The sequence below is a fragment of the Prionailurus bengalensis genome, chromosome B3 (assembly GCF_016509475.1).
Source record: "Prionailurus bengalensis isolate Pbe53 chromosome B3, Fcat_Pben_1.1_paternal_pri, whole genome shotgun sequence".
Lineage (NCBI taxonomy): Eukaryota > Metazoa > Chordata > Mammalia > Carnivora > Felidae > Prionailurus > Prionailurus bengalensis.
The window spans coordinates 72,983,288-72,994,609 of record NC_057355.1 but is presented as its reverse complement, the minus strand read 5'-3'; the positions used below and the strand labels follow the sequence as shown (position 1 = coordinate 72,994,609).

The window sequence follows — 11,322 nt, the reverse complement described above, 5'->3', positions numbered from 1 at the left end:
AGGTTAGGGACTTCTTTTCCCTTTCTGCTTTCATGATTCTCTCCTTGCCTGAGTATTTTGTGAATTTGACTATGATATGCCTTGTTAGTGGTCGGTTTTTGTTGAATCTAATGGCAGTCCTCTGTGCTTCCTGGATTTTGATGTCTGTGTCTTTTCCCAGGTTAGGAAAGTTTTCTGCTCTAATTTGCTCACATAACCCTTCTACCCCTATTTCTCTCTCTTCCTCCTCTGGGGACCCTATGATTGTGATGTTGTTCCTTTTTAATGAGTCCCTGATTTCTCTAATTCTTAAATCGTGCTCTTTTGCCTTCATCTCCCTCTTTTTCTCTGCTTCATTATTCTGTATAAGTTTGTCCTCTATATCACTGATTTTCTGTTCTGCCTCATCCATCCTTGCACCACTGCATCCATCCATGATTGCGGTTCAGTTATAACATTTTTAATTTCATTCTGGCTATTTTTTACTTCTTTTATCTCTGCAGAAAGGGATTCTAATCTATTTTCGACCTCAGATAGTATTCTTATTACTGTGATTCTAAATTCTGTTTCAGACATCTTGTTGTATCTGTTGGTTAAATCCCTGGCTGTCGTTTCTTCATGCTCTTTCTTTTGGAGTGAATTCCTTCGTGTCATCATTTTGAAGGGAGAAAAGGAATTAATGAGGTAGAAAAATTAAGATTAAAAAAATAAAATTAAAGAAATATTAAAATTAAAAAATTAAAACCACACACACACAAAAATCGAATAAATGATGCTAGATCCTAGGTGTGTTTTGGTCTGGGTGTTGAAAGTGGTTTGATAGATTCGAGAAAAAAAAGCGAGGAAAGAAAAAAAAGGAAATCGTTTGAGAATTTGAAAAAATGAATACACTGAAGTAGACTAAAATGAGATGATGGAAGTAAAATAGATTTTGAAAAAATTTACACAAAAGTAAAAAATATAGTAGGAAAAAAATTAAAGATAAATATTTCTAATAAAAATTAAAATAAAAATGAATTATTTTTCTTTCTGTATTCAAGAAAAAGAAAAGAAATGAAAAAGAGAGAAAAAAGAAATCATTTGAAAATTTGAAAAAGTGAATACACTGTAGTAGACTAAAATAACATGATGGAAGTAAAATAGAAGTTGAAAAATTTACATAAAAGCAAAGAATATAGTAAAAAATTTTTAAAGAAAAATATTTTTAATATAAATTCAAAGTAAAAATGAAGTTTTTCACTTTCTGCATTCACAAAAAAGGAAAGAAACGAAAAAGAGAAAAAGAAAAAAGAAAACAAGAAATTTGTTTGAAAATTTGAAAAGATGAATACACTGAAGTAGACTAAAATATAATGATGGAAGTAAGAATTTGAAAAAATTTACACAAAAGTAAAAAATATAATAAAAATTTTAAGAAAAATATTTTTAATAAAAATCAAAAATAAAAATGAATGTTTTCTCTTTCTGTATTCAAGAAAAAGAATAGTGTGAAAGAGAAAAAGAAAGAAAATTGAATAGATGGACCTGCCTACAGATTGAAATAGGACTGAAATTGCTTCCTTTTCCCCTAGAAGTCAGACAATATAGCTTTATTAAAGGCCCATAAACTCAGTAGGCGGGAAGACTTGTGTTCTTGAAGAGCGAGGTTGGCCCAGTTGGGCGGTGCTCAGTGTAACAGCTCTGTTCTCCACTAGATGGCGCCACTAGCCTACTGGTATGGATTGTTGCAGCGCTCGTAGGTGCGTACGCGCATGCGCAGGAACAGTGAAAATGGAGTCACCCTACTCTCCACTCTCTAGTATGGGAACTCCGTTCTCTCCAATCAGCAATTGCGCACCCATCCTCTGTCTTTAGCTTTCTTCCACTCCTGGCTTTTCCACTCTCCGTGACCAGGCCCCAGGCGGTACCTCTCTCCCGAGTTTTGTCTCAGATGTGGCTGTTTTACCCGGCCCCTTACTTCTGAAGGACTGTGGCTTTGACCAGTTCCGCCCCTCTGTGGGAGGGTCTCACTGAGCAATGTCCAAATGTCGGATGCACCCAGGAATGCTTGCTGGACCCTGCTGCTGCCGGTGCCCCAAGACTGGGCCAGATGCCAGCCCGCCCCAGGAAAAGTTCGCGAGATAGTGTAGCAGCAGCTTTTTAGGGACCACTGAAAATCGCAACACACATCTGGCACCAGGCTTCATCCTTAATGACCTTGTTCCAGCACCAGCGAATGTGGCTGTTTTCTGGGGTCTGCTGGGACTAGGTGGCTTCAACTGTCTCTACCAAACGTCTTTCCAGCAGTGGAACCGCTTTTTCCCATGTGGCCCGCGAGAACCTCCCGGACCCCACTCTGTTCCTGGGGATTCGCCCTTCCCACCAGAGCACCACCAGGTATGGAGATGCAGAGTTGCAGCCTTTGCGCTCCCCTTGTTTAGTCTTAATGGAATTTAAACCCTCTCCTTTCTCCTTTCTCCCTTTTTAGTTTAGTCCCTGCAGCTCTTTCCAATTTTCCACTTTGGGGGAGGGGTGCTTTTCCCGTATTCTCCCCCTCTCCCTAGTCTCCGTCCTCTCTCCACCTGCAGAGGCAGCAACCTGTCCACCGCCAGCTTCTCTCTCCCCGAGTTCACCTCTACGCGCCACGTACCTGCTGACTTCTGTGGTTCACGTTGTGCAGATTGTTGTGTTAATCCTCAGATCAGTTTTCTAGGTGTGCAGGATGGTTTAACGTTGTTCTGGCTGTATTTCGTGGATGTGAGACACACAAAAAACTTCCATGCTGTTCCACCATCTTGGCTCCCTCTGAATTAATAGATTTTTAATAACTTTTAAAAAAAGCTTCGAAAAATGATGTAGTCAGTGTCAGTCAATATGTTTTTACTGTAGATCAACAGCTTCCAAATACTATGAAGCAAATGAGGTTTCTTACTTTCCTAACTTTTCTTAACCCTTTCATACATCCTATTAGAAAGGGACAGCAGGGGCATCTGGGTGGTTGACTTGGTTAAGTGTCTGGCTCCTAATCATGGCTCAGGTCATGATATCACAGTTTGCGGGATGGAGCCCTGAGTCGGACTCTGTGCTGGCAGAGTGAAGCCTGCTTGGGATTCTCACTGGAATTCCCTCTGTCTGCCCCAACCTGCTCACACACATTCTCTCTCTGTCTCTCTCTCTCTCAATAAATAAACTTTTAAAAAGTTCAAAACTTAAAAAAGGCTTGCATTCATACTATTTCCGAAACTTTTTTGTGATAAACCGTCTCTGGGGACGCCTGGGTGGTTTCATCAGTTAAGCCTTTGACTCTTGATTTCATCTCAGGTCATGATCTCACAGTTCATGACTTCAGCCCCTCGTTGGGCTCTGTGCTGACAGCAGGGAGGCTGTTTGGGATTTTCTCTTTCCCTCTGTCTGGTCTCTGCCCTTCCATCTCTCTCTCTCTCTCTCTCTCTCTCTCTCTCTCTCTCTCAAAATAAGTCAGTAAACTTCAAAAGAAAAAGAAAAATCAGACCAAAAGCATTTTCTCTCACTGTAATTCCTGGGCACTGAAAATCATCTCACTTATTACTGTTTGAAAGCCAAATGATCTACCTAACCAGTCTGGACAGGAGTCATTTCCTCAGTTATGTTTTTGCCCCCTCCCTTCATTTTGAATATCAGCCTGTGTCTACTGTCTAGAAAAGAAACCTGGACTGAAGTTCCTTGTCTCTCTTTTCATTCCTCACTTCCATATGTTCCCCTCCTTTCTTCCCTCCCCTTCTTTCTCTATTCAAACCTGGTTTTGGGCTGCAGCTCTCCCATCACCTCTCCCGCCCATCCTCTGTCAGGAAGACATGGGACGGACACCACCTTCTCGGGCACACACTGGCTCTCTCAGTGTGTCATTGGACACAGCAATACCCACCAGGGGGGCCTCAGCAACTTGTGGGGCTGGACTTTCACTGCAGGGTGAGGAAGACACCACTTCAATGTTATGTGGTTTCACCTTGAAATTACTTAGGTCCTGACTGAGGAACTACTGGAATTTCTCATTGCAGTAATGAACAGCTGGGTTTGGGGAATGTTCCTTCTGGTTCCCATGCTCTAGCCATTTGTATGACTTTTGTATCAAGCAGACACTGAGGGGCAAACCACCATACACTGTGCTGGAACCAGAGAGGATCAGTCAGAGATGCTCAGCATCCCAGGCCCTGTTCTGCTCAGAGTTTGCGCTCAGCTCCCCCTGCAGTCCCTGTCACTGTGTCACTCAGGGCACAGTAGTACACAGCTGAATCTGACGCTTGCACTGAGGCCTTCTCCAAGTGGAAGGATTTGGATTTTCCGTCGTAGGTGGCTTCAAAACCTTTGTGATTTCCCTTCTCCGTGTCCCTCAAGGCTTTCAGGAGGAGCTGTGGACCTTCTCCAGGATACTGGACATACCAGAAAAGAGTGGGGGACACTGCTGTTGAATAAGTACAGTTTATAGTCAGGGGCTCCCCTTCGGAGAGGGTCACTGGGCCTTCCATCTGGGTCACTGAGTCTCCGTGGGTTTGTCCTGGGAAAAAAGAAAAGAGACCTGTGTTACCTTGGGCATAAATCTCCTGGATAAATTTATACTTACATGTTTTGCTGCCAGAACAGAAGAAAGAATCCAAATTTTAAGAGGCATTTTACTTACCAAGCATCAAGAGTACCACAGTCACGAAGCCTGGAGAAGAGTTCATCTCTAGAGTGTCACGTAGATAATGTGCTTCATTCGTAGCAGGAAGAAGCATTGGAGAGACAGAGCAATGATCAGTGGAAGCCCACATTTCTCAGGAAAGGTGTTTGTGTTGGGAAACTGCACCCCCTGCTGGACGGGGACTGAAATGCATTAATGTCTACCTGACCTGGAAGTTCTTTAACCCAGCATCCTAGGATATTTCTGTAGCTATTTTCTTGAGCATTTTAAGAGAGCTTTTTATACTTTCATATACCCATTCAGAGTCAGCCTGTAATCCAGGCTGACTGGATTGTCAGAAAAAGGTTTTGAATTGATATCGGAGGAGGTAATAAATAGTCAATTCACTGTTTGTTCATGTAGACCAGAGACTATCCTTCATTCCATCCATGCTCACTACATATTTGTTAAATGACACAAAAATAATAAGTAAAAAGCCTTTGAGGACTCACTCTGACTAGAATACAGTATTTCCTTAATCCTAAATTATACCAATGTAAGGAATGCAATCTTTTTAATAAAAGCTTTTTAGGAATAAAAAATCACATTATCTTGTCAATAGTCAAATATCCTTGCATTCAAAATCATTTAAAAAGTGAAAAATATGAATCCTAGTCAGGAAAATATCATAATTGCAGTTACCGATCCCTATAAAAATTATCTGAGATCAATGCCTTATTTCACCATTTCAATGACTCCAACATAACGTAACCAGCATATGTGAATGAAGCAGCAAGTACTAATCTTATACACTTAGTGGCCATATAACCTCAAGTATGCTTTCCACTGTTGTCTGTGTGTATCATTTTGTTGCCAAACTTTAATCAGGTGTATTTCTTCCACAGGGTAGGTAACCCTGAAGATGTGGTTTTGCATCAAAACCTTGGAGCATAATTTAGGATTCTCCTCTTCCCAGATTTTCAAATTATCAAAGACATAACAGCTGATATTCATACAATAGCTGATAGAAACAATGTGCCACTGATTTAAAACTATAGATTCTACGATCCCACCACTAACTCCATGACTCCTTTTTTGCAGGATTGAGACCCACAAGTTTGTAATTTTTAAAGCTCCCCACCACAGTTATGTTGCAGCTGGTCCCATACCAGTTTACAAGATTTCTTTTGTGGTAACTGCCCTCAGGCCAACAGGGTGGTCAAAGATCAAAGAGAAAGCTCTGGGGTCAGCAGGGGAAAATGCCCCCAAGGCTATACAAATTTTTACAAACTGGTTTTTTCTATGATGTACCAAAGGCAAAACAAACACTTCTTCAGCTCCCATTTTAGGACTGTTCATTTTATAAAATAAAACAAAAACCTCTGAGGATTATCAGGGAAACTTCCAGAGAGGGACACATCTTCTATAAAGCCCTGTAAACATTTATCTCCAGATACATAGATGGAAGCTTAGCTCAGGCTGTTTTCTGGAGCCACTCTCCACGGATTCACATCAAGGAGCTTCATGAGTCCAAAGACAACATAGGAACGGTTTCCCAGACAGAGGGAAGTAAGGAATTCAAGCCTGGCTATTGTTTGAGTTCACACGTTCCTTCCCTTCTCCTCTGCCTTCCAAATCACATTGTCAGAACCTGCCTCAAAACTATGCTGGAAGGAATTTGAGACAAGCAGCTATCAACTTCTATTCAGATACGCAGGGAGGATGCCAGATAGGCTGGGAGGATGCTGGTTTGAAAATAAAGAGTATAGCACATGGATGAAGAAAGTCATTATCTACACTTTAAAAAAAAAAAAAAAAAGCAGTTTTAGGCTGCCGGAGTCCAGCTCCAGAGGGTCCAGGGGTTCCCAAAGGATGGACGGCATTGGTGAAAATAAAACAAAACTAAAATAAAAAACAAAAATAAAAATGGACACAGACAACAGCAGTGTGTTGAACTGGCCAATTTATTGTAGCAAATGTGGCATTATATATGCTAGTGATTTCCTTATAACATATGTCATCTATGTTTTTCTAACATTACCTAATTTTGAAAATGTTCCTATGTGTAATCAACCTTTAAGAAATAACATGACGATTATCCCCTAATTTTCCTGCATACCCTTGGATTATTGATTAATTTCTTACATTATTCCATTATGCATCTGCGTTTATCTATAATCTACAAAGCATTTGCTTTGCTGTTCTCATGAAAGGCCCTCCTTTTCTCAACACCTCAAGAGGAACAGTTACAGGGACATGACCTCCTAACCACATGAGGCCAGAAGAACAACGTGTTTGCCTCCGTCTGGGGTGCCAGAAAGGGGCCGAAAAGGCCTTAGAAACCCATGCCTCACACATTCTCAGAGAGACAATGCACCTAGGAACAATGAACCGTTCTGTAGCTTAACCAACTAGGTCCAGTCATCATCTGGAATGCCTCTGGGGGGCCAGGTGGGCCTAGGGGTTAAAGTCACCTGTGCCCAGAGATACTCTCCTTAGTTGCCGGAGTGAGGCTTTCAGATCCATATGTCTCTTCTTTACAGGCCCTCTTTGCTGGCAAATGTATGAGGCTATCCTTCCTATAAGTAGAGGAGTCTCCATAGGGGATCGCAAGGGCTAACCGTAAGGCCGCACAATTTCTTGCGGAACCTTATTTCTTTCCTAATGGTTCTTCTCCCAGGGGGCCTGCCGGGGGCAATTCCCCAACAGACAATACCCCAGGTACTTTATTAAGGCCAAATTACTAAAAGCAGGAGTAGAAGAAGCTTCACTGTCGGCGGGCCGCCCTGCAGTCACCAATCTGTCCACAGCCCGGGCCCTGCCACTCAGGCTGGGATAGCTCGGCTTCCAGCATTAGGCCATCAAAAACCTAGAGGAAAAGTATTTTGCATTTTGAGTGACACCAGAAGACTTGTACAACACTGAAAAAGGAAATCTGTTCAGTTTGGATTTTTAATGGATTTATTGATGTATAACTGACATAAAAAATAAACCACATCGGGGCGCCTGGGTGGCGCAGTCGGTTAAGCATCCGACTTCAGCCAGGTCATGATCTCGCGGTCCGTGAGTTCAAGCCCCGCGTCGGGCTCTGGGCTGATGGCTCAGAGCCTGGAGCCTGTTTCCGATTCTGTGTCTCCCTCTCTCTCTGCACCTCCTCCATTCATGCTCTGTCTCTCTCTGTCCCAAAAATAAAAAATAAAAAAACGTTGAAAAAAAAAATTAAAAATAAATAAATAAATAAATAAACCACATCAATTTAAAGTGAACAATGTTATAAGACTTAAGATATTATATATACATATACCTGTGAAGCCATCACCACAATCGAGGACATATGATCACCCCAAAAGTTTCCTCATGTCTCTTTGTAATCCGTCTCCCTCTCCCACCCCCATTTCAGGCAACATTTCTGTCATGAATCATTTTGCATAATTTATAATTTTGTATAAGTGGAATCATACGTACTCTTTTGTCTGCCTTCTCAGCATAGTTATTTTGAAATTTTTCCATGGCTATAAGTATCAAAAGTTGGTTCCTTTTTGTTGCTGAATAGTATTCTATTACAGAGATATAAAAGAACTTGTTCATATATTCACCTGTTGGTGTACATTTCTGTTAGTCCCATTTGGGGGCTGTTAAAAGTAAAGCTGTTATAGACTCATAAATGCAAAGAAGAAATTGATGGTTGCCAAAGGGGAGGGGGCTGGGCATGGGCCAAATGAGTGAAGATGAGCAGAAGATACAGGCCTCCAGTTACTGAATGAACAAGCCACAATAATAAAAGCACAGCATAAGGAATAGAGTCAATGATATGGTGACAGATGGTAGCTACACTTGTGGTGAGCACAGCACAATGTTTAAACTTGTCAAATCACTATGTTGTATGCCTGAAACTAATGTAACGTGTCAACTATCCTCAAATAAAAATATATGTAAATAAAACAGACCAAATTTTCTCCTGGCTAAGTATTTTCAATTACTAGCTAAACAATGCTTTAAAGACTCATCATCCAACTACAAATTCTGTATCTTATTCGGCACACTATCATACATTAGAATACTTATTCTTACAAAGACGTCATGCTTTCATGTCTCAACTTTTAAACTACATTTTGAAGGGCACTGATGTATTAAAGATATAAAATGATTCTATTATGGAGTTAATACTCCTATGCATGCTTGAAGATTTGGGGCCTACATGAGTGCATGGAACAAATCTCTTGTTCCCAACTCAACTGTCCCAACACCTGAAATTCCAGTCTGAGGAACATTCCCCTTAGAACTAATAAATGAATTCAGCACAATTGCAGGATACAAAAACAACACGCAAAACTCCATTGCACTTCCATCCACTAACAAAATAATCCAAAAAGGAAATTAAGAAAACATTTCCATTTTCAATAAGGTCAAAAATAATAGGGTTGCCTGGGTGGATCAGTCACTTAAATGTCAGATTTTGGCTCAGGTCATGATCCCACGGTCTGTGGGTTACAGCCCCACATTGGGCTCTGTGCTGACAGCTCAAAACCTGCAGCCTGCTTTGGATTCTGTGTCTCCCTCTCTTTCTTCCCCTCTCCCACTCGTTCTCTCTCTCTCTCTCTCTCTCTCTCTCTCTCTCTCAAAAATAAATAAACATTAAAAAAATGTTTTAAATAGTAATGTATTTAGGAATAAAATTAACCACAACGACTAAAGAATGTATGCTTAAAATTACAAAACATTGCTATGAGCAATTAAATATGACACAAAAAATGGGAAGACATCTGTGTTCATGGATTGGGAGACTTAATATTGTTAATATGTCAATACTACAGAAAGTGGTCTACACATTTAATGCAATTCCTATCAAAATCCTAAAGGTCCTTTTTTGCAGAAATATAAAAATCAACCCAGAAATTCATAGGGCATCTCAAGGGACCCCAAATAGTCAAAACAATCTTCAAAAAGAAGAATAAAGCTGGAGGCCCTATACTTCGTGACTGCAACACTTGATACAAAACTACAGTAATCCAAACAGTGTTGCGTTAGCATAAAGACAGACATATAGATCAATGAAATAGAATAGAGAACTCAGAAATAAATCCTTGCATACATAGTCTAATGACTTTCAACAAGGGTTCCAAGACCATTTCATTGTTAAAGGACAGTGTATTCAACAAGTGGTGATGGGAAAATTTCAGATCCACGTCACAAAAAAGATGAATGGGACCCTAACCTTACACCATGTACAAAAATCAACACAAAATGAATAAAGGGCCTAAATGTGAAACTGAAACCAAAGGCTCTTAGAAAAAAATGTGCACGAAAATCTTTATGACATGGGATTTTGCAATAATTTCATGATTTTACACCAAAAGCAGAAGATACAAAAGAAGAATAGATAAATCTGACTATAGCAAAATTTAAAACTTCTGTGCATCAAAGGATACAATCAACAGAATGAAAAGGCCACCTAGGAAATTGAAGAAAACCTTTGCAAATCATATATCATTTTAACATCCAAAATATGAAAGGAGTACTTACATCTCAACAAGAAACCAAACAACCTAATTTAAACAAAGGTAAAGGACTTGAAAAGCCATTCCTCTTAAGATGTACAAATGGCCAATTAGCACATCAAATGATGCGAAACATCACTACTCATTAGGGGAATGCAAATCAAAACCACAATCAGATACCACCTCACACCCATTTGGATGGTTACTGTTAAAAATAATAATAATAACAAGCGATGACAAAGATGTGAAGAAATTGGAATCCTTGTTTACTGTTGGTGAGAATGCAAAATGCAGCTTCTGGGTAAAACAGTATGGCAGTTCCTTGGGAATATATATATCAAATTACTGTATGATCCACCAATTCCATTTCTGGGACAGACCGACCAAATTTGAAAGCATTTGGGGATACACTGCAATTACTGAGATATTTGGATGCCCACGTTTACAGCAACATTATTCACAATAGCCAGCGGGTAGAAGCAATTCAAGTACCCATCAGCAGATGAAATGTAAATAAAATGTGGTATTAGATGCAATTAGATACAATATTATTCAGCCTTCTAAAGAAAGAGATTCTGACAACATGGTACAACATAAATGAACCTTGAGGACATTATGCTAAATGAAATAAGTCAGTCACAAAAAGTTAAATACTGTATGACTCCACATATGTAAAGTATGTAAGTCAAATTTACGAAGACAGAAAGTAGAAGGGTGCCTGAGGGGAAAGGAGAAATGGAGAGTTATTATTTATGGGTAAAGAGTTTCAGTTTTGTGAGATGAAAAGTGTCCTGGAGATGGATGGTGGTGATGGCTGTATAGCAATGTGAATGCACTTAATATCACTGACCTCTACGCCTAAAAATTATTAAGATGGCCAATTGAATCTTAGGTGCATTTTATCACAATTAAAATATTTTTTAATTTAAAAAATATGTTCATTGGAGTGCCTGGGTAGCTCAGTCAATTGAGCATCTGACTCTTGATTTCAGCTCAGGTCATGATTCCAGGGTCACGGGATCAAACCCCACATCGACTTGGTGCTGAGTGTAGAGCTTGCTTAAGATTCTCTCTCTCTCTCTCTCTCTCTCTCTCTCTCTCTCTCTCTCTCTCTCCCTCTCCCTCTGCCCCATTCCTCCCTTTGCACTCTCTCTCTCTCTAAAAAAAAGAAAAGAAAAAAAAAACTGGAGTGCTGGGTGGCTCAGTCAGTTAAGCGTCAGACTTCAG

General features: G+C 40.1%; 1 gene segment (V, D, J or C); it reads right to left on the bottom strand.

Moving 5' to 3' along the window:
* Nucleotides 1-4,157: 4,157 nt before the first annotated feature.
* LOC122468068 lies at nt 4,158-4,720 on the bottom strand. The segment is given in 2 exon segments: nt 4,158-4,492; nt 4,616-4,720. Coding segments are annotated over 2 exon segments (432 nt in total).
* Between the last annotated feature and the right edge of the window lie 6,602 nt (nt 4,721-11,322).